The following is a 24822-nucleotide window of genomic DNA, read 5'->3' as shown; positions in this document are numbered from 1 at the left end:
AAAAACCAAGGAGAAACATTAGATATATTTTCAGGGTTACTAAAGAAGAGAACAAAACAAAAAGAAAATATACTTTAAATATGATTTAAAAATCTGAAGACATAAATACAGACTCTACTTCTCAGAGTTTAATGACAGGATCCAGGAAAAACCGATACAGAATCATAAAAACCAAGACATAATCGATGAAGTTACTGAACTTTCTAGCAAACTAAAAATAGTCCACAGACATCTGAACAAAAAGCAAAACAAGAAAAAGTAGATCAGTTTGCTTCAGTCTTCACAGTGACACCAAATGCCAGAGAGCAATAAGTCAGTGGTTCCAGATTTCTCAGAAAAATAAGAATTAAGACTAAACTTTGATACCAAACTAAAGCTTCGATAATTATGGTTCATAATCACAAATAATAAAGAAATCACTGGCGATAACCTTAATCTTGATGGTAAAACAAGAGGGAAAAGGGATTCAGAAAGAAATGTCATCAATTTTCCCATCTTTTGTAGCAAAAATTCAAAAGATGCTATTTTGAAGTTAAATTCGTTAAAACAAAAAATTACCAGAACTCAAAGGGTTTTTTTTTTTTTTAACTGAAGCATAGTTGACATACAATGTTATATTAGTTTCAGGCATACCACAGAGTGATTCGACAATTCCTTAACTCATTGCTCACCACAAAAAGCAGAGTCACCATTTGTCACTACACAATGTTATCAGAATATTACTGACTATATTCTCTATGCTATACTTTTCATCTCTGGGACTTACACATTTTATCACTGAAAGTTTGTACCTCTTAATGCTTTTCATCTATTTCACCCATCCTCCCAGACACCTTCCCTCTGGCAAACACCAGTTTGTTCTCTATATTTAAGAGTCTTTTTGTTTGTCAAGAAGTAGCATCACACTGGTAAAATGACATTAATTTGAAATTAATAAATTCCTTCAGTTTAAATTCACTTTCTATTTCTTCCATTATATATTGGAAGCAAAATGAAAAATAGCTCATTAGAAATACAAAGTATAAATATGATATTTTCTGTAAAACCATCTCTATTTACTTGTACATACACACACAGAGATGTTGTAAATAATATTCACCAAATGTTAAAAGTTGTGAGACGGGGTGGTGATGGTGCATGCTTTAATGTTTTAAAAATGAGCAATACATCATCTTTTCAAATAATAAAGCCATTATTCTACTTTAATAATTGCATATTTCTCAGATCCCGTATATCATTTTGTTCTCGTTTCCCAAAGAAATTAGACACCCAAAGGTGAAATGACTTGATGGGAGAGTGACCTAATTCAGGATGATATTTTAATAAATATGTGATATACCTACTAGTTTCCATCATTATCAAATCTACTGATTTGGCTCAATACGAGGACGAACTTGTAATATAATTATATATGTCTAACAATAGGATGAATTGTCCCATGCAGTAGGAAATTCCAAAGAGTACTTAATATAAGGCCGATGTAACCAACTCTTCTAGAAAGTTGTCATACACCAAGCACATGTTAGAGTTAGTGACCTCTGAGGGTGCTTCCAATTCTGAAAATGTTTGACTTTATGATGTGAAGTCATACAACAAAGTCATGAACCTCCCTCATGCTATAAAAATAATAGTATCAGTACCACGCTCACATTTAGAGCTCTATGCTTTTAAATCGTTTTCACGAATATGTCATACTTCCCTTCCCCCAAAACAATTCTTGAAATAGGTAGGACAGGTGTTATTAGTTCCAGTATGCAGTTGAGAAAATTAAAATTCAGAAAAGAAGTCACTGGTCCATGATCACACAGACAGATCATTACAGAGCCAAGACTTGTTTTTCTGGGGTTTTCTGTTTGTTTGTTCTAGTCCATGTTTACTGTCCAAGCAACTACTCTACATAAATGCACAGCAGCCCAGCGCTGACCACGTTTTACTTACATTACCCTGGGGTTTTCCGAGCAACTATGCCTACTTAGTTCAAAATGGAAGAAAGGCTAGATTGCTGCGTTTCTGTCTATCCTGTGTGAGGAAATAGCCTTGGAACTTCATGGAAAAGAACTTTAAAGCAACCACACTATATATGCCCATCACTATGCTATAAACTCTTTTTTGGAAATTAAAGCTTTCTCAGCAAAGCTTGCTGTTGTCCTTACGGTTTCCAACTACAAGAAGTAAAAGTCATCCACTGCTGATGCTAGATGGTTTAAGCAGCTGTTCATCAGAGGTAGTCCCAGAGCAGAAGTTTTAATGTGAACTCCGATAAGCCAGGCTAATGTATATGCATGCATACGTTTTGGACACCTGCTCTCAACCAGCAGCTGAGAAGCACTTGGTAAACATACCCTGGAGCGGCTGGAAAACAGATGGAGCAAAGCCAGGTTTGGGGAGCCAGGTCCCCAAACAAGCTACTTCATTCACAAGGACAGCAACTGGTGAAATACATTCGGGAGCATATATGCCATATTTTATGCCAATATTTGGGAAGAGAAAATAATGGAGGATGGGCTCTTTTCTGAATTTATTTGATGTTTTCTAATGGCAGAATGTAAAGGGACAAAATCAAGTGCAATGAGATTGAATAAAAGAACTTAAAACTTGACTAAAGGAAAGGACTTAATGCAAATATAGCTCTTTTCAAATAGAAGATGAAGACAGCTCCCAGAAGTGAGACTCTTGGTGTGGCCGCAAAAGGAATTCTGCAAATGCTATTTAGGCCATTTAAACATTCGAACCTAAGCAGAAAGGCACAGCATGATATTCTGTGGCTCTTGGCAAGATTTTATCACCAGTGGCAAACTGAAAACGTACTAAATAGTTTTAAAAGCAATATTCAAATGTCTTTTCAATTATGTAGACAGTGGGAATGTTGCTTCCACTGCGGACATTTTAAAACTTCATCTTAATAGTGACCTTGTCAATACACTTAAAATATAGAAAAGATAAATTTTCAAGCTCTGCAATTTTTTCCCTGAATCAGACATTGTTAAAACTAACAGCATCTGATTTGAGCAGGCTTAAAAAGAAGCACCAATGTATTCTCTGTTCTAAGGCATCTATAGCTGAAAATACAGACCAAAAATATGAAAAACAGCAATAAGAAAAAAATAATTCTTCGGGCCAAACACATTAAATGAAATAGTCACTGCTCCTTCCTCCATACAGACTTCTGAGACTTTTATAAGCTAGGGGGCACAATCATTTAAAATGAATCACATATATTATAGTCAATCAAGATAATATTTTCAGAGTTTTTCCTCAGGGTAAGTAGTAACACAATGATTCTCTTTGCCATTATCTTCAGTTGTCATAAAATTAGTTACAGAACAATGACACTGTCAAAATGAATAAACTCACAAAGTTAATACTGATCCACTCAAACATAAAAATTTTAATAACAACTGAATGAAAACATAAAGTAATAATACCAACATCATATATAAGGGCTAAACATATTTTGCATGATAATGAGTGAAGGTTTCCATATTTACATAGGGACAAGCCAGGACAATTTAAATTTATTACCTCTGCCTTAGGGAGTCCATAATAGTTTAACTTCACTTTATGAATGAAATAATCAGTGGTGTGCTGGTGCTAGCTCATCCCCAGCTCGTGAGTGCCAACTGTTAAATTTTAAGGATCCCTGCAAGCTAGGTGTTAAATCACTGAAACCAACCATGATGAGAGTATTTACACCATGGGAATTGACAAGCATTACAGATTGGACCTCCCCTCCCCACCACCCAAAGCCAGTTTAATAGCACCTCACTGATCTACATAAAAATAAACAGTATAGGGGTACCTGGGTGGCTCAGTCAGTTAAGCTCGGGGCATGATCCCAGGGACCTGGAACTGAGTCCCGCATCGGGCTCCCTGCTCAGCAGGGTGCCTAATTTCTCCCTCTGCCCCTTCCCATGCTAGTGCATGCTCTCTCTCTTTCTTTCTCACATGCTTTCTTTCCCTCTCAAATAAACAAATACAATCCTAAAAAAAAAAAAAATACACAGTACAATTAATTTTCACAAAGCAAATTTTCCCACGTAGGTAATACTGGGGTCAAGGAAAAGAACATTACCATACACCCCCAAGTCTCCCTCGTATCATGTGTGAATCAACACTCCCTCTAAAGGTCTGAAAATCTTCCAGATACAAATACTAGAAAGGAGCAATTTTAGCAATGATGAGGGAAGAAGGCAATGTTAAATGAAAGATATAACCTGGTAAGCAACTGTGAAGGTAGGCTGGCAGAAAAAGACACAGCATGATGTACATTTACTTGACAGTAGCAGGAGCAGTGTGGGAAGGAAAATACGAAACAGAAGGTGTTGTGCAGCTACACAAGGGTTATGAGGCACATATCTGCTGACCAGACCTGTTAAGTGTGAAAATCTTAGGAAAGAGAGTTTAACATATTGTAATTCTCTTTGTATTGCTTATGATTTTTAAAAAATATTTTATTTATTTATTTGACAGAGAGAGACACAGCAAGAGCAGGAACACAAGCAGGGGGAGTGGGAGAGGGAGAATCAGGCCTCTTGCCAAGCAGGACCCTGGGATCACGATCTGAGCCTAAGGCAGACGCTTAACAACAGAGCCACCCAGGCACCCCTGCCTATGATTTTTATATCATAACCAGAAGAGAGTAGGAGAAAAGCTGAAATAAATAACTGCCACACATAAAGTGATAGCCAGCATTTGATTACTGTTGAAATTCACAAGATTTTTTTCCCCTCTAATTTAGAGGGGTACCTGTCTGTGAAAAACCAAAGTGAAAACCCCTTCATAGTCATCCCGCTCCTCTGAGGAAAGATGACACAGCTGGAGCAAAGAAGACAGCATATGATAGCAACCCTGTGCCATGTGGTACTGGTATCAGGATTATGCTTGTAGGAACTAACATATATGTACACAAAATCTGGCTTCTTTTGTTTTTCTCTGTCCCAGTGATCAGTTGCAACCAGTGGTCTTCCAGTTCTCAATATTCATCAACAAGCTGATTCTTTAATTCCAGCTTAAGTTCTAGAAACTGATGACAGCTAAACTTGCACAAAAAAGGGTTCCTTCCTTATAAATCTCTTCATATTTAAGGTTTAAAAATTAAAAATTACACTTTACAGATAGATGTATGTATCAAAGTACTGACCTCTTCCCATACTCAGACACATAAGTGCTCTAATGAGAATAACAGCCCCAAAGTAATGTTCAACCTAAGATTTTTCACAGTAGTTATAAAATTTGACTAACCAACCTTTATCGTTTTCCTCTTCATATGGATATTCATTCATCCATTTGTCTCTAGAGTCACATTGATCCTGCAAGAAACACACACAAAAACAAATAATGAGAAAAAGTTCCCCATGTTGATGACATTCTTCCATTGGGGGTGAACAACTTAATTCTGCAATTCTTCAGGCTCTTGATTAGTAGAATGACATAATAAACACAATAGCCGAAGAATATTTTTTTCATTAGTTATTTGTTTTTTGCTTGCTCTCTACCAGCCACTAAAGGGCAAAGTGGAGAAATGAGAGAACAGAAGTATGATCTCCAAGTAGGACAGCTCCTGAGCACAAGATAATGCAGATCTGGATAAAGAGAGTCGAGGGAGGGAAGAAAAAGACCAGAGAGACAAAGGTGAGGAGAAATGGCAGAAATTGGTTTCAAAGTAAATTTAATATATGAAAGTCACAAATATTCCTACTGGAGCACTTGGCTCCCTTATTCTTAGCAACCAAGGGATTTTTAAAGTAATGCTGTTTTCCAGAGGAAATGATCTTTTTTTTCCCCCTCTTTACATCTGATACAAATATGCAGCATAATTAATATGAATACTTTTTGGTGCCTCCATGTTGATCAACACCCAAGTAACTTTTTTTTTTTTAAAGATTTATTTATTTATTTGAAAGACAGAGAAAGAGAGAGCGCGTGCGGTGCGGGGGGAGCAGAGGGAGAGAATCCCGCAGCAGACTCCTCACTGAGCGCAGAGCCCACCACCTGGGACTCAACCCCACGACCTTGAGATCATGACCTGAGCCTCAATAAACCAAGAGTCCAGGAGGATGCTTAACCGACTGAGCCACCCAGGCGCCCCCCACCCCCAAGTAACTTTCAAAAAATTAATCTGATATATGCCACTTCTCAAAAGCTCCCATATCCCCAGAACCATTTGGATCTCACCAAATATAATTAAATATTGCTGGATTAGAGAGTTCTGATTACAATAAACCATTTGAAAGTCCTCCTGTTTATTTTCATTCAGCATTATGTAACTTGCTTCAGAATTCCCTTTTCATGAGGCAAATTTTCTTTGGCATTCAGTTAAGCCAGCTTAGTAGGCATAGTTGATTTTCTTTTTTCATTTGGAATTACACTCAAGAGGGGACATGCCTTGGCGTTCTTAGCAGCACCCACTCTGTGCGGGTGGCTCATGCTGGTGGCTCACCACTGTAGCATTGGGACAAATTTCCTCTGCGTGTGTCTCCATACGTTTGAACAGAAAAAGGGTTCACTCGCTCATAGGGCCTTAAATGAAACCTAGCACAAGTCATAAGTTCCATGGGCAGGGGGACTGGCCTTTAATTTTATTCCAGTTTTAATCAATTAACCAATTTCTCCTCTCTCTCTTCCCCTTTGCCCCCTCCTTCCTTCCTCTCCACTTCTCTCTCTCTATATATGTAATATTTATATATAAAAATGCATACATTTATGTCTCAAAATGCATCTAATACATACTATAGCCTTTACTACTAGAAATGCTACTAGAAAAGCAATATAATATAAATGTAACATTTTAATAATATTTTGGGGCGCCTGGGTGGCTCAGATGGTTAAGCGTCTGCCTTCAGCTCAGGTCATGATCCCAGGGTCCTAGGATCAAGCCCCACATTGGGCTCCCAGCTCAGCAGGAAGTTAGCTTCTCCCTCTGCCTGTCTCCCCTGCTCATGCTCTCTCTCTCCGTCTCTCTCTCTCAGATGAATAAATAAAATCTTAAAAAAAAAAACATTTTAATAGTATTTTAATATTACAATGGCAAACTAGAAAACTTCCCGGAAATTCAATGTAATTATTCTATTTTACATTATGAAACCATTATATGGTATCCCTTGAAAGAATTAAAAAGTCATCTAAAACACCATGTTCTTATCAAACACGTCTTGTCCTTTCTAGTCTTCAAAATATATCTAAATCGATCAGTTCCAACCTAGCAGAATGTACTAGGTACGTCAAAAACTGGCTTCAATCTTACATTCCAATTTTGTAAGGTTCTTTCCCCCCCACACACACACTTTGATATATCCCGGCCATTTTCACATGATACTCAACTTCCTAATGCTTAATCCAAAATTCACAACCCTCTACTGTAGGGATATATTTACTCCCTAATTTTTGTCTAATAGTTTACGATTTTGTGCTACCATGATAACACTTAAACATCCTTCTGTGTAAATCTTGTATATGCCGGGGCCTCTGCCAGCCTGGATGATGCCTTTGTGCAGGTAGAAAGGACAGCCTCTCTGGGAAGACACAAAGAGACTCCAGTCAGGAGGGAGAGCCTAGCAAGCAGAGCCCGTGGTAGATTTTCACCACCACTCACCCCCCAGCCGGGCACCCTCATCTACTATACTTAGCTGCTCTAAGTCTGCACCTTTAATTACGGCCTTAGAATATAGTTATAGAAGTATAATCACCGGATCAAAACAATAGGAACTTTTTTCTTGATTTTTCAAAATATCTTTTTAAACAGCCTACACCAATTTATACCCCCCACAGAGAAGGAAGCACTGCTAACATAGTGCTTCTTTATTTCCCGAAACATGGCACATTACCTCACACATTGCAGGGGGGATCAATAAATGTTTGTCAAATGAGTAAATGAAGCTAGTAATGACAAACGGAAGAAAAACAAAATAAACTCATGTTTCTATCCATCATGCGGATTTTTCTTATCCAAGTAACTAGGGCCTCCATTATAGAATTTGTATTTTTAGATAAAATTAATCTGCTGACTAAAACATTAAATTATGTGAATACCTAACACAACATCCCCCATTTTGACAGCATTTGGGGACTTACAAAGTAGCCTAGTGATATAATTTGTACTGTAAGCAGTTCTGTGACTTGAGTACGTGAACTATTTTAAGATCCATTTGACAATGATGATCAGAGATTAATTTCGTACCCAAGGTAACTAGTTAGATGATATCAGGGTCCTTATAAAACTCCTTAAAGCTCCACATCTGAGCATGGTTCTTTGTGGTTTATCTCTGCAACCACCTACAACTTCAATGTATACCTCTGTATGTTTTACACCTGACAAGAGCCTGGTATAATGCTAACTTTTGTTTTCCGTTCAATTCATGCCCCTCAAAGGATGCGCAAGCTCATCTCTTGCTCTGCAGCTCCCCTCCAGCACCTCATATTTTAAGTAGCGCAAATGAAGACACAGTTTATAGAGCTGAGAAGACCGATCCCTCGTCTCGCCTCTGTCTCCCACTGGCCATTTGACCTGAAACAATTCATTCAACCTCTCTGAGTCCCAATTTCCTTCTCCGCAGAAGCAGTGGTAACAGTAATACCTGTTCTATCTACCCCACCTACCCTAACTGAAGTCATGTCTATGCAGCAAGCTGGGCTGTCATTCACAAAGGAATTCTCACGCTTTAATCAGTGGCCCAGATATTAAGCAAGAAAACAACAGGGTTTCCCAAAATTGAGGCCACAAAACAGACGAATCTCTACTTTATTCATGCTAAGGGGCCTTTGTGTTCGTTGTTCCCCAAATCCCCATCAAAGTCAAGCCATGATATAAAATAGGAAAACGGCACATTTCCAACAGTTAATATCTCGTCAATTTCCTAATTAAAAGGTTACTTAAGTCTGCCAAATAGGTTTGTAAAATTATCCAGTAAATCTTCTCAAAGCACTGAAGTTTTAAAGGCCACTGTCCTCATCAAAAATTCATCGTACATGGTTTTGATGCTTACTTTCCTGGCTCCAAAAATGATTCTCAATTGTCAGGTAAAGAAAAAGCAAAGGATTGGTCACTTATTTCCACACACACACACACACACACACACACACACACACACACACGTAAGAAATAAGAAAAAAGGCACGAAATATTACATTTTGGAAAGAAGTTTAGATTGACTTTTAAACAAAAATATTGCTGCCTAGAACCATTAGTAAATACTCATATTTTAATGGTGAGTCTGGAGAAATTGTAGCAATAGAGAATCATCTTCTAAATTCTGTTCCTTTCTAACTCTTGTTTTCTCCCATAGAATTTCCTAAAAGGAATTCTAAGCTTCCTAAAAGGAATTAAAAATTCAAAGACAGTAAGTACCCTGGACAAGAGAACTGACCTCGGCCAGAATGCATGTGGCTGCTACCCACCTTAATGAAGAAGGAGTTACACTTCAGGGTACCGGCACTATATCATTACCCTGTAGTAACAGGTTGCTGGCTCTTCATCACATTTTAAATGATCCATTATGCTCTCCATCTTTAAAGGTGAGTGTTTAATACATTCACCATACTTCAGGACCCATAAGTTCACTTGTTGCTAGTTCCTCTGAAAATCCCTTTATGTGTCTTTAAACAGAGACAGAGAAACATCTTTTAAAGGTGTTTATAGACACCTGACTAGTCAGGGTATTCCACTCTCTGCCCAAAGGTAATTTAGTTGCTCTGTTTCAAGTAAATTGAATTCTGGTAATGGTACAGCAATTCCATTTGGAATTCTGTCTTCTAGATTCAGTTTCACAAATCATTGCTTCATTAGTTGTGATCCTGTGTTTTCAAGGGCTGATAAAAAAAAATCAGGTAATAAAGGTTTATATGCATATTCACATAACTTTTAAAGCCGATTAGGGAACCCGACAGGCAGGCTTTGTGAATTTAAGTCATCGATATTATATAACAGATCCATCTTGGCCTTGCTGTGCATCAAGGTTTTTGATATATAAGCTGCCTTTTTTCATTTAAAGTTATTTCTGTTTTATCTGTCGCAGTGAGTTATCTTGGGAACTAAAAATATTTGAAGGTTAATCTAAATGTTTCTGGAGATAAATGCGTATCTAAGTGCTATGTTTTCATAGCTATTTTGACTTAAAATGAAAAGAGACGCTGAAGACACAAAGCAGTGAGCTTGTTGCTAGGTGACAGGTGACACCTACCGCATCTCTTCTGAACTTGTACAGCATGAGACGTCTGACTGCTGAGAAAAGATACACGGATTTCCGTGGCACAAGCATCATTTTCTATAGAGAAGCAAACTAGTCTTCAGATACTCTTTTTTAACATAGGCCATAAGTAGTCAGCAATTTAGGTCTATATGAATATCCAATTTTAGAGACGCCTCTCACCACAAATAGGAAAAGACAGTTCGTTATTTTCCATTTCGGGAATACGGTTCTACATTCTAAGTAATGTCTACACAGGAAATACATATAATTTTCATGATCTGTCATTAAAGAATGATGATTATTCTTTGTATCTCAGGAATTCTCAAAGTTTTAACAGAAATCACTTCAACTAGGGTAGGTAGAGTCCACAGAGAAAGCAGTGTCTTTATAATAAGTAATCCAATTTCCATTAAATTTATTAACACAAGACCATCATAGCAAAGACCTCAAGAATTAAAAAAGAAAATACAAAACCTTCAAGGTAGATTATTTCCTGGATATATTTTATAATTACACACCTACTGGGGCACCTGGGTGGCTCAGTCGTTAAGCGTCTGCCTTCGGTTCAGGTCATGATCCCAGGGTCCTGGGATCGAGCCCCGCATCAGGCTCCCTGCTCTGCGGGAAGCCTGCTTCTCCCTCTCCCACTCCCCCTGCTTGTGTTCCCTCTCTCACTGTGTTTCTCTCTGTCAAATAAATAAATAAAATCTTAAAAAAAAAATAATTACACACCTACTTTCTAGCATTACCTCCCTTCCTTAGACAAAAACTCAGGCACAAAGTTCCACCCCTTTTCTTTGACTCATCAGGCAATTCAGGTGATGATATACAAACACCAAGAACTCTTCCCACAATTTCAGGATCTCCCATGAATTAACAACATGCTCCGCTCCATCTGAGAAAGACTGTGTGCTTTCTCATGTTGGGAAAAGATCCGAACATGAATACCAAACAGAATGAACACCAGCATTAACACTTGGCAATAATGTGACTTAAGGCAAGCGGTTTAACTTTTGCGTGCCCTTGTTCCTCATTTATTAATATTGTATCATGGAACACATGGGTGGCTCAGTCAGTTAAGCATCTGCCTTTGGCACAGGTTATGATCCCGAGGTCCTGGGATGGAACCCCACGTCCAATGGGCTCCCTGCTCAGTGGGGAGTCTGCTTCTCCCTCCTCCCACCCCCTGCTTGTGCTTGTGTGCACGCTCTTTCTCTCTCTCAACTAAATAAATAAAATCTCGTTGGGGGGAGGCAACTAAGAACATTGAAAAGAAGGTACAATGTACTCACCAGACACTCTGGCACATATTAGTTATTCAACAAATGTCAGTCCCAACCCTACTCCTTACATTTATAGTCAAGCACCCAAACTCCTATTTCCACTAAAACTTTCCTGAGAACTAGGAACAAACAATGACCTACTTGAATCCAAGTTACACTTCCTCAAGACGACTCTCAACCCAGGTTGTGTGTTTTGTTACAGGAGGGTCCGGGACAGACAACAGGATGACCCCCCTGGGCTCTCACAGTACAGTGTCTCCAATGCCTCCACTAAGAGAATTCAATGATGCTAACAGAAATAGGAGACAGGGGATTTCAGGTCCTTAATAACCAAAAATTCAATAATAATCCCTATGGAATTCTATTAGTTACACAGAAATCAATTGAAAATTCTCCATTTATAAAAATGTTCTTCCCTATTTCCAGCTTTATGTTTCTCTGAAATTATGCTTCCACCCAGAAACTTTTCACTATTAGCAAAGAGCAAACTTTAAGAATTAAGGTCTCACTTGGAGTAAGCTACGCTCCGAAGCTTGAGCAAACATTTAAGAACAGAGTTCACTGAAAATGTTCAGAGGGAGAAGGTAAAGCAAAAGCACACTGACGTGGAAATTAATTACTCTTTTAATCTGTTTTCAGCTACCATTACACCGCATCATTCTATGCAGAGAACAAATAAACCTTTATAAGAAAGTAACCATAGCAAATGAATTAAGCATTTCTTTTACATATATTGTGCTCAATATAATGGTTTGAAAAGTAATTTATGCTATGCTCATATTCAAGTGTAATTGCCATTTTATTGGGACTGCACAGTCAAAAATCTGATTTGTATTGCAAAGGACTGACAAGATGATTAAATTTTGTCTTCATGTGTCTAATTTATGTGATTTAGATTACAACACAAATATGAGCATGTGCGATTTGTACTCTCACAGGAAACTATGGCATATAACACTACATTCTGCCAAAAGTAACTTGGCCACACACACATTTGCATTCCCATATGAAGAACATTGACAACTTTCTCTTAATCTTTTCTATTGGGCTGTGTTTTTAACCATCATGCTAAAGATATTAAAAATCTTTGTGGAGTTTCTAAGGGGCTGGTGGGAGAAATGAAATAATAGGGTGCCAGTTCACTTCCTAGCATTTTATGCAAGTATAATGTGGTTGTGTGATTTATACATTAAAAAGCAAGCTTTCAATTTTGAAAACAACTGATAATAAAATCATGATCAACACACAGTTGATATCAATTAAAAATGCATAATTCACACAAGCCTAAGAATTTCCCTACTATTTCACTTCAGTGAGTGTTGTCTGTACATAGCGAGGTATATATATTATGGGGTAATTATACAAATTTTATACAGTAAAGATCTATGACATATTCAAGAAAAATAAGTTGTCTTATTCAGTATGCAGTATACATATTTGGCTTTCCTATTAATTATTGCCTTCTATGTTTAACTTGCCAATACTAAGCAAGATAAATTCCATTCAAATGCATAGTAAACAGTTTGCTTAGGGAGTAAATTTATTTTCTAGTCCATCACAACAATAGTTGATTACAATATGTTGCTCTTATCCAATTCTGAATTAATTCATGTGAAATAAAACAAATATTTATTAAATCGTAGGGGAAAACATTCCATCAAACTGCAAAACCTGAGTGGAAAAACAAATGGCACACATTTAATTACAGCTGACATTTAAATGAAATTTGCAATCTCAAAATATTTAACAATAATTAGAAAATATCAAACGAGATATTTTTAGGGTACTTTTTATGTTCAATCTCTTCAAATATCTGAACCCAGAGGAATTTTAACATAGGCGGATTTTAAAATGATTTTGAAGGATGGATCAAAGAGCTTAATAGATTTGTTTTACTGACATTTTGATTTAATGATACAGAAAAAGAGGGTTTATTTGGTATTTTTAATGAGTGTCTTATGGGTTGCCGAATGCCTTACTGAACAATAGTTTTGTTCAGCTGAACTCATCAACCCAGTGTGTGCATTCAGACATTACAATCATTACCCTACGTAGCTCATAATCTGGCCCACCACAGATAGCAAGCTGTCATAATAAATACATTATCAATTAGTATTTCTCAATGATGAGCAAATTAGTAGACCATCAAATGGATTGCTTAACCATATGTTTCTCTCATGACTAAATAATACCAGAAAATCAAAATACTATTTCTTGAGAATGACAAATGATATATTAGGTTGATTCTTGTTTACAAGGATCAAAGACTCCTTTAAACACTGGAAAAATACGGAAATTGGGAGTCAAAGCAAATATAACCCAAGTAATTGCTAGCAGATGATGAAGGTCTGCTGATTTGTAATCGTGTTATTTCTTACATGGTATATATATATTCTGTTAATTCATCCATGAATCACCTATATGCCAGGAACTGAGGACATTAAAAATCATATGCCACACTACCTGATTTAAAGAAGGTCACAAAGGCAAGACAAATATAAATAAGTAAAATAATTATAAGAATAATAGCTACCATCTATTGAATATTTACCATATGTTTAACACTGACTAGCTGCTTGTATTATTTAATAAATTCGTGTACAAAGCATATGACCTAGGATTCAATACCTACATTTTACAATAAAAATAACTGTGACCAAAGTCCATATTCTCTAGCCTGTATCAAGTCACATCCTCAATAACACCATAGGAACTCTGGTGGAAGAACAAAGTACAGTGGGAAGTTGAGGGAACCCACTGAGGCTTCACAGAGGAGGTGAAACAAAGTTGAGTCTTGAAAAGTGGGGAAGAAGAGGTATTTCAGGGAAAGGGTATTCATTAGGGAATCAGTACATTTAAATCTGAGTCTCAGAACACTCATATATATATGTACAAACATGTATAATTTACAAAGTGTGTACACCACACACACACACACACACACACACACACACACACACACACAGCATCCTGGGAACTGGCATATTTACACTAGCCAGCCCATGCCACCTACAGAGGGGCTCTAACATGGAAAAGACATCTATAATGTGGAAAGACGATTTGTTTCAAGTAAATAATAAAAACAATCCTAAAAGTGTGACTTCTACTGTCTTAGGTATGCTGTCTTACAGTATAAAGGAATTTACATTAGGTGTGCTCAATCAGGAACACTAAAGTGACTTAAAGAAGCTAATTCTACAATTCACACCTGTGAATTGTGTAAGACTGTTGAATCACAGACTTGTACCTCTGAAACAAATAATGCATTATATGTTAAAAAAGAAGAAGAAGAAGATAGCAGGAGGGGAAAAATGAAGGGGGGAATCGGAGGGAGAGAAGAACCATGAGAGGCGATGGACTCTGAAAAACAAACTGAGGGTTCTAGAGGGGATGGGGGTGGGGGGATGGGTTAGCCTGGTGATGGGTATTAAAGAGGGCACGTACTGCATGGAGCACTGGATGTTATGCACAAACAATGAATCATGGAACACTACATCAAAAACTAATGATGTACTGTATGGTGATTAACATAACATAATAAAAGAAAAGAAAAGAAGCTAATTCTATGAAAAACTGACTGTAGAAGACCTTTCTCACAAACTTTGTTACGTTCCATGATTTAAGATATTTCAGACATTCCCAACCTTCATACATGAAATGTTTCAAAATATTATTCAAATATGAATCAATGAAAATATGCCCAGATAGTACATATATGTGTGTGCACACACACACACACACACACACACACCGCCAAGCACTAGTTAAAAACTCTGACTGGAGAAATATTCTTGAAGTGTATGTAAGCTATATGAGTAAGTTTATCTTTTTTTTAATACACCAGAAGATTAAAATAATTTTGAAAAGTAATAGTGGCAGCCAAGAAGCATCAAAAGCATATTGAAAGATATCTCAAAATAAAAACTGGCCAAATGCAGGTGTAAAATCCTATTTGGAGACATACATAAAACTAAAATACTAGAACTAGAATTAGTTCTATAAATAAAATGGATTAATCTCCATTCTAATAGTTAAGAAATGTTCACGAGTGAAATAACTATCAAATAATTATCACAAGTAAGCAGCTTCAGTGCTCAGAGGTATTTTTCCCCAATATGCATGGGGAATGTATTTTTACCTTTTAATTTAAACATGGAATCATTCAAAAAACATCTTATTTTTAAAAGACAGGCCTTTAAATTCTCTAACTTTAAGCCCACAGGTGACTAAATACCTCTTGGGAAATACAATGAGGGAAATCTGCTAGACAGAGAACTGAATTCATTCCATTGTCTGAGTAGAGTGGTGTTAATTCTCAGTAGTTAGAAGAGGAGGAGGAAGAGTGTTTGCAGCATCAGCAAATGCACAGACTTACACATGCTAGGAACTCTTCTACTAACTACTCTACCTGGATAGTCCTCACAGCCGTGTGAGGTAAGTGGTATTATTATTCTCATTTTACAGATGTGGAAACACAAAGAAGTTAAGTAACTTGCCTAATAAGCAGCAAAAGCAGGATTTTAAAATAGGCAGTCGGGATCTAGTCTTCATGATTTAAAGTAGTATGATGATTTTTTGGGGGGGTTCTTTTTTATTAACATATACTGTATTATTTGTTTCAGGGGTACAGGTCTGTGATTCATCAGTGTTACTTTAAGATTTATTTATTTATTTGACAGAGAGAGGGAGACACAGCAGGAGCAGGGGAAGCAGCAGAGGGAGAGGGAGAAGCAGGCTCCCTGCTGAGCAGGGAGCCCAATGGGGGCTCAATCCCAGGACCCTGAGATTAAGACCTGAGCCGAAGGCAGCTGCTTAACCCATGGGAGCCACCCATGTATCCCGCTATGATGATTCTTATAAATAATCTTGGTATTATGCTGCATGCGAAGGCATCTCTATTTGTGGAAAATATATAAGCAAGACAACTGAAACAAGATAGTTTGGGTATCTTCCTCTTAAACAGACTAAAATGAATTATTTCTGAATTAAAGGCATAATCTCAGACCCTTCTCCAATGAAAGAAAAGGAAAATATATTCCAAAACTAAGGTCATTTGAAATCTTGCCCAATACTACAATAAAACCAATTTGTTTTAAAAGTTTTTCCCTAATTAGAAAGTAACACTTTCTTTTCTTTTAAGATTTTATTTATTTATTTGAGAGAGAGAGAGAGAGAGAGCCCAAGAGGGGGTAGGGTCAGAGGGAGAAGCAGACTCCCCGCTGAGCAGGGAGCCCGACGTGGGACTTGATCCTGGGACTCCGGGATCATGACCTGAGCCAAAGGCAGTCGCTTAACCAACTGAGCCACCCAAGCGCCCCTAGAAAGTAACACTTTCATTAACTCATTGAAGATTTAGAGATCTTAAGATTTTAGAATTTCTGTACAATCTTCTACATGGAATCCAAGATTAATGTAATGAAAATCCTTTCCTCCTTCTCCTCACCAATGACCTAACCATATGCACAGATACAAAAAAAACTTAACTTTTCACATCAGAAATAACTTTTTATTTATTCTCTGATAATGAATTCAATATAAAACAGCCAATTCTGAAAATACATTTCAAAGGAGTATTTCTGAACTGTGCTTGAGTCCATTACCCCAAACAGCTATTAAAATACTTAATTTGAAAATTAATTTATCCTAACTTTGGCTAAATAAGTTTCCATCAGCTCAGAGTGTTTAAATTCAACTAAATTACAGAGTCTTTTCTGGCTCTGAAAATACTAAACATGAACATAATATGAAACAATCTCAATAAATTAACCAAATAATAGAGTTTACCCCCATAAATAAAGCTAAGCAGAAATAATTCATGTTTTCAACCAGTTAATTTTCTAAACTGTCATTAAAATAAAAAGAAATATATAATATAAAGGAACTATAAAGTCCCTACCTAATCATATGTACTGCTATTAATTCTCTCATTTATAAAATAATCTTCTCTATCACTAGGGATTCAAAAATGAAAAAGACGTCACATATCATATATTTTAAGACTAAAAAAAGGTTGGAGGCGGCATGCTGCTATTTGGGAAAGCACTGAGCCTGCTAAAAAAGCATTGGCAAATCTGGGGAACAGTAGATACCAGGTGCTGTGGTTTGACACATACTTCATCTCTGCAAAAAGCCATGGTATAGAGGATGAAAATAATTGCATTTTTGTTCATGAGGACCAAGTAGATGACAACTTGCTAGAGTCATCAAGAATAGCGCTATGAAGTACATGCACAAATCTGTAGTTCAACTTTAATTTGAAAACAGCATTCAACCAGCATCTAAATGAACATAAGTGTCACACAAGAGCAAGCCACACACTATCTGGAGACCTTTCTGGATGCCAAACTTTGTCTAAGACATAGTCATTTCCTTCATCTTGAAGACTGCTTGCTTACTTACATAATGACATTTCTTTTATTTTCACTCATAAACCTCCAACTTCAATATGCTTCAACTTTAAGGTTCATAAAATGCTTTATGACATATAGAGGGGGATCTTCCAAAATTCTCGTTGGTTTTAAGATGTGCTTTCTCTCCCTGTTTGATCTCTTTGCAAGTTCAACTATCAGATATTCAATTCTTATCTCCCAAATAAATATCTCTAAACCTAATTTCCCACCTAAATCTCACTCTACGTTTTCCCACATAGATTATCACTGAATAATCTAACAAACATTCAGATTCTTATGATTTTTATCCAGATAGTCTTATCATGTCTGCAATTGTGATAGACACTGGAGATTTGCAGCCAAGATAGCTCCCTTACACACAAATGGCTTACCATCTTACCATGGGGGAAAAGCCTTACTTACCAGCAACCCAAACTGAAGTCATTATTCTTTACCCCAAAAAGATCCTTTGCCCAGTTTCACATTGCGGTCTGTGAAAACCATTAACATCCAGACGCTGGAACCTTGTCTTTGAATCAATTTGAAGATTCTTTTCTAATACATATAACAACAGTCATATTTATGCCTCCTAAAGCCTCTTCTGATTCACTTCTATAATTTTCCTTCACCACTTCAGCATCCTTAGCCCTCATTTAACAAGTCTGGATTACTGTTAATCTATCTGTCTCTAGCCTCTGCTCTTTCCAGTGCACATTACAAACAGACAAATATTTAAAATACTTCATCATGTTACTCCTGGTTTCAAGAATTTATCATTTATAAATTGCAATGTCTAGACCCCTGTTGATGACCATGACCTTTAAGGAGAAGCTGAAGTTTCTTCTCCTTCCTCTGGGAAGGAGCCTCATCACTCCTAAAAGGCAAATTTCTAGCATTGTCACCTCCTCACATAAACACAAAAAAGCATTTGATAAAATGAACACATAGTAATCATTTTTTTTCGAAGTTGAATATAAGTTCTTTTTTTTTTTAATTTTTTTCATAGTAATCATTTTTTAACAATCAACCTTAGGGGCACCTGGGTGGCTCAGTCAAGGATCTGACTCTTGATTTTGACTCAGGTCATAATCTCAGAGTCCCAAGATGGAGCCCAGTGTCAGGCTCCACACTCAATGGGGAGTTTGCTTGAGATTCTCTCCCTCTTTCCCTCCCTCAATTTGCACTCATGGTCTCTCTCTAAAAATAAATAAATCTTAAAAAAATAAAAATCAACCGTAGATGTAAAAAAAGACAACTGCATTAACTTGTTGTAGAATAGCTGTTTTAAAATCTACCACTAACATCACATTTAATGATGAAATGTTAAAGATTTCCCCACTGCAATCAGAAAAAGGGTATTTATTACCACTACCTCAATTCAACTTATGCTGTAGGTTTCAGCCATTATCATGAAGACTAATTTTCAAAAATAAAGATAATAAAAAGTAAAATTGTGATTATTCACAGAATAATTATTCATGGAATGATTGTATTAGTGGAAAATCCAAAGACTCTACAGTCACAAAATTAACACATGAATTTAGCATGGTCAATATACAAAACTCAATATACCAGCAAAAAAACCAACTATAACAATAAATTCAAAAGCCAATAAAATTTATAACACTAAAGATTTAAACACAAAAAAATAACCTTAATAAAAGATGTTCATCCACCCTGAAAAAACAAAACATTATTGAGAGAAATTAAGGAAGTCCTTAAAAAAAGGAAGGATATACCATGTTCATGGGTGGGAAAACTCAACATTAAAATGTAAATTCTCCTATGGGGTGCCTGGGTGGCTGAGTCAGTTAAGCATCTGTCTTCAGCTGAGGTCATGATCCCAGGGTCCTGGGATGGAACCCAGCATCATCAGGCTCCCTGCTCAGCAGGTAGTCTGCTTATCCCTCTCCTTCTGCCCTCTCCCTCCTCTCGTGCTCTCTCTCACTCAAATAAAATATTTAAAACATAATAATAATAAAAAAAATGTAAATTCTCCTTAAATTGATCTCTACAGATCAATTTAAAAACCAATCAATAAAAGCCCAATCAAAATCCTAGGGCTGTGTGTGTGTGTGTGTGTGTGTGTGTGTACTGTAAACAGTTTCCAAATTTTAAATTAACATGTAAAGAAATAAGAATAGCCAAGGTGATCTTAAAGAAAAAGGACAAAGTTAAGGGACTTATATTTTCATATTTCAAGGTTTATAAAGTTCTAATAATTAAAATATTTTGGAATTGATACATAAGTCTAGATAAACTGATCAATAAACTCACATATAATTGGTCACCTGATTGACATAAAGGTGGTACTGTCCTGCAATTAGGAAAAGATGGCTTTGTCAATAAATGATGCTCAGTCAAAAGAATGCCATATTAGGAAAAAATGTGAATTTTGACCCCTACACTGCACAACATACACAAAAAGCTACTCCAGATAAATATAGCCATAAATATGAAAGGTAAAATAATAAAGTTCCTAGAAATAATAAATGAGAAAATCTTCATAATCTTGTGAGGGGCAGAGATTCCACAAAGAGGACACCAAAAGCACTAATCGTAAGTGATAGACTAATAAAATGAATAATATTAAAATCAAGAACTTCCCTTCATAATACATCATAAAGAGAATGGAAAGGCAACTTGTACATAGACGATAACTGCAATACATGTGACAGAATATTAGTATCCAGAATATATACAGAATTTCTACAAATCAATAAAAAAATATAGAAAATCCAAAAGAAAAAAATGAGTAAACAATTTGAAATGAAAAAAATGAGCAATTTGAAAAGGGACTCTATGAAAATGGCCAATAAACACACGAAAATGTTCTCAGCCTCTTTGGTCATCATGGAAATGTAAACTCAACCACAATGAGATACCACTGCAAATTCAACAGAATGTCTAAAATTAACAATACTGGGGAGCCTGGGTGGCTCCGTCAGTTAAGCATCCGACTTTTTATTTCAGCTCAGGTCATGATCTGGGTTAGGAGATCAAGCCCCACATTGGGCTCTGTGCTGGGTGCAGGGCCTGCTTAAGATTCTCTCTCTCCCTCTCCCCCTACCCCTCCCCCCAACTCATGCACATGCTTACTACCTCTCTCAAAAAAAAAAAAGAAAATCAATAAATTAACAACACTGACAGTACCAAGTTCTAGCGATGATGTGGAAGAACTCAAAATCTCATATACTGGTGGTATAAGGGTAACCTATATGAATAATTTGGAAAACTGTCTTCTAAAGTTGAACATATACATATCTAATGACCCAGTAATTTCACTATCTGTCCCTAGATATATACCCAACATAATTAAGTATATATATATATTCACAAAGTACATATACAAAAAGATCACAGCAGACCTATGTGTAATAGCTAAAAATATATACAACCCAAATGTCCATCAACAATAGAATGGATACATTTTGTGGCATATTCAAATAATGATATACAGCAATGAGAAGTGATGAACATGAAAAATAAAATTCATAACACAATGTAGAATAAAATTAAACCATTTTTAAAAAGTTCCAATGGGACGTCCAGCATGATTCCATTTATATAAAATTCAAAAAGACAAAACTGATGGTGATGGAAGTCAAAGTAGTGCTTATATTTGGAGGGTACTAATGACTAGATAAAGATACAAAGGAGACTTCTGGGTTGGTAATGTTTTAATTTTCTGTCTTGGTGGTAGATATATCAATATGTCCAGCTGTGAAAATTGAGGCACAGCTTATGATTTACATAATTTCTGTACATCTGTCATTTCATAAAAGCTAATTTATGGGGTGCCTGGGTGGCTCAGTCAGTTGGGCATCCAACTCGTGATTTTGGCTCAGGTTGTGATCCCAGGATCCTGTGATCCACCTCAGTGACTGAGCTCTGTGCTCAGCAAGGAGTCAGCTGGAGATTTTGTCTCTCTCTTTCTCTCTCCCTCTCTCTCCCCCTCTGCCCCTCCCCCACCTCACATGCAGGCACACAAGCTTTCTCTCTCTCTCTCAAATAAATCTTTAAAAAAAAAAAGCAAACAAATTTTTTCCTGTAAGAGAAAATTGGAATATACCAATTCATAATCTTAAATCAGATTATCCAAATTATTATTGGGGAGTGTCCAGTGTATGCATGAGTCACTCCAAAGTGAGCTATCACCCATGGACCAAGCAATTATTAAGAAGGGGCTACATGAGGCATTCCTGACCACAGGAGGGTAAACAATTGGAAACACACCTGATACCCTAACTCCCTTGAATAACCTTGACACCCAGCGGCAGTTTTTAATGCAAGCAAATTATACAATGCGTTTTGTCTGGAATTGCTAGTGTTCATAGCAATATGCTGAATTCTTGTCACTGATCACTAAACATTATTTGATTGATGAGACTCGTGTCAAATTAGATGGAGAAAACAACATGGTCCTTCTTCCTTCACTTTATAGTACTGCAGTACTACCATTAACTATTATTACCACTTGGTAAGTTAGCTAACCTGTCTGGGCATCGGCCCCCTCATCTATGAAATGAAGGGGTTAAAAGACCTTCAAGTCTTCTTCCATTTATAAGGTTGCAGACCTACAAATCCTATATGTTAAGAATGCATAGGGGTGCCTGGGTGGCTCAGCTCAGTCAGTTAAGTGTCCAACTCTTGATCTTAGGGGTCATGTATTCAAATCCCATGTGGAACTCCATGCTGCGTGGAGCTTACTTTAAAAAGAAAGAAAAAAGAGAAAAAGAATGCATAAGTCTACAAGGCATAAGCTATGAAATGGAATAAATGATTTTGTTGGGGTTTTTTTAAAAGATTTTATTTATTTATTTGACAGAGAGACAGCGAAAGAGGGAACACAAGCAGGGGGAGTGGGAGAGGGAGAAGCAGGCTTCCTGCTGAGCAGGGAGCCCGATGCGGGGCTCGATCCCAGGACCCTGGGATCATGACCTGAGCCGAAGGCAGACGCTTAATGACTGAGCCACCCAGGCGCCCCTGAAATGGAATAAATGAATATTGGTTGACAGAGTTTGAGTTCTAACTGTGAATTGGTGAACTTATGAAATTTAACCAAACTGCTCACTCCCAGGGGCTCCTATCCCGCTTTAGGCAGGAATACAATGGAAAACTAATGCATCAATTGTAACTTAGCATGCCACATAGCTTTACTAGATGGCACTCTGAAGAGAAATTCTTAGGAGCTCAAAAGGGGACAATGGAGTGAAGTATTTTCACTCTTTCTGCAGCTGAGCCTATGGACACACCGGTGGCGAATGATCCCCTGGAGGTGGCCTTGGAGAATTCTGAAGGTGAGCAAGGAGTATTTCCTTTCCAATTTCCAAGCACAATTCCATAAAGCACCGCATTATAAGAGAGTTTATCTGTGACTGTAAACAGTCTCTTTCCCTACAGTTTTACCACAGCCAGAAATGAATGCGCAGAAATGAATCCACCACTTTGTCTTGTGTAATTTAAAGGAGTCTATTATTTACAATAGTATCTCAGCAGTAAAAATATAATCCGTAAATCAGGTATGTGCCAGGCAGTGTGGCAGGCACTTCACACATTACCTTAGGTATTCCTCCCTGCGAAGAAGGGGTATTAACCTCCACTTTACAAGTAAAGAAACAGAGTTTGATGGTTATCAAAGTGCACAGCAACACACTTTCCTTTGATCCTAAAGTCCATACTCTTTACCTCGTGCCATAGTGCCTCTCCCCAGAATCTTCTGAGCTGTGAGCTTGACGGACATGCTATGCCAGAACAAATTTATGTAAGTTACAGATATGGCCAGATTTCAGGAGTGCCACCAAGCACTGCAATGGCACAAATCCTCACTGCAGCATCATCCTGTGGCTGGATCAAGCAGCCACTGAAGAGACGGCTGTTTGCAGTCTCGATTCGGAGCAAGAGCCTCTGACAATGTGAGTCTTGCTTGCTGCTACTGTTCAGGCAGCCTTTTCTATGCCTGCTCTGCAGACTAAAAGGTCTAAAAGTGTATAACAGAGTTCTTATTTTCCAGTACATTTAGTCTTCAATGTAGGTTTTCTCTGAGATGTTGTGTAAGAACACTCCCATACACAATCCACCAGTCCAAGAAGCCTAGATGTTACCGGAAAATTAACCCTCCTGTTGTAAGACCATAAACAATAACTGCAGAGTTCATCAGGAGCAGTTAAACTTCCTTAAATTACTTTATTCACCGGATGCTGGATTTAGTAGCCTCTAGCTCTGAATTCAAAACTTACCTTTTCTACCCCCAGTTCTAGGGGCTGTGGACTAGGCATATCTCTCTAAAATTCAGCTTTTCCACATCCATAGAAATGGCTAATATTAATGCCTACTTTGCAGGATGTTTGTCATGTCTGGGTAATCTAAGAAATGCAACATGCTGAAGGTCCTCCATAAAAACAGTAGTTATTCTTAGATGATTTTTTTTATTTGGAAATACTACTTTCGTTTTTAAAACACAGGAGTAAGTAATATTATTAAGCCACAGAATCTGCTGGATCCCAAAAGAGATTGGGGAAAAAAAAAAAGTCATATGAACTTCTTGGGTATCCTATATTATTATTAAATCATGCCAATTTTATTATTTTTATTTTTTTAAGATTTTGAGAGAGAGAGAATGAGAGAGAGAGAGCACATGAGAGGGGAGAGGTCAAAGGGCGAAGCAGACTCCCTGCCGAGCAGGGAGCCCGATGTGGGACTCGATCCAGGGACTCCAGGATCATGACCTGAGCTGAAGGCAGTTACTTAACCAACTGAGCCACCCAGGTGCCCCATGCCAATTTTAAAAAAAAAAAGTAGTTACTGAAGTCAACCAGATTTCCAGAAAACATACATTGATATGTCATACTCTCCTTGTACAGAGAAAGAGGCAACAGAAGATGGGTTTATAATTTTTCATAATAATATGATCCAAATAAACTAAAACCCACAGAGGTAGAGTTCACTCTGAAAATCCATTATCCA

The 24822-nt window shown here is 37.2% G+C and overlaps 1 protein-coding gene across 7 annotated transcripts in view; it reads right to left on the bottom strand.

The window, feature by feature from the left end:
- The window catches only part of KLF12 (Kruppel like factor 12), a 518537-nt gene that overhangs the window by 267898 nt on the left and 225817 nt on the right, over nt 1-24822 (bottom strand). For all 7 annotated transcript variants that reach the window (XM_027589983.2, XM_027589986.2, XM_027589987.2 and 4 more), the window contains exon 2: nt 5246-5309. In XM_027589983.2, coding sequence (XP_027445784.1) covers nt 5246-5278 — 33 coding nt within the window. In that variant the 5' untranslated portion in view covers nt 5279-5309. The remainder of the gene's footprint in view (nt 1-5245; nt 5310-24822) is intronic.

This window comes from Zalophus californianus, chromosome 3, assembly GCF_009762305.2.
Source record: "Zalophus californianus isolate mZalCal1 chromosome 3, mZalCal1.pri.v2, whole genome shotgun sequence".
NCBI classification, from domain to species: domain Eukaryota; kingdom Metazoa; phylum Chordata; class Mammalia; order Carnivora; family Otariidae; genus Zalophus; species Zalophus californianus.
This window is presented reverse-complemented; position numbering and strand designations above follow the sequence as displayed.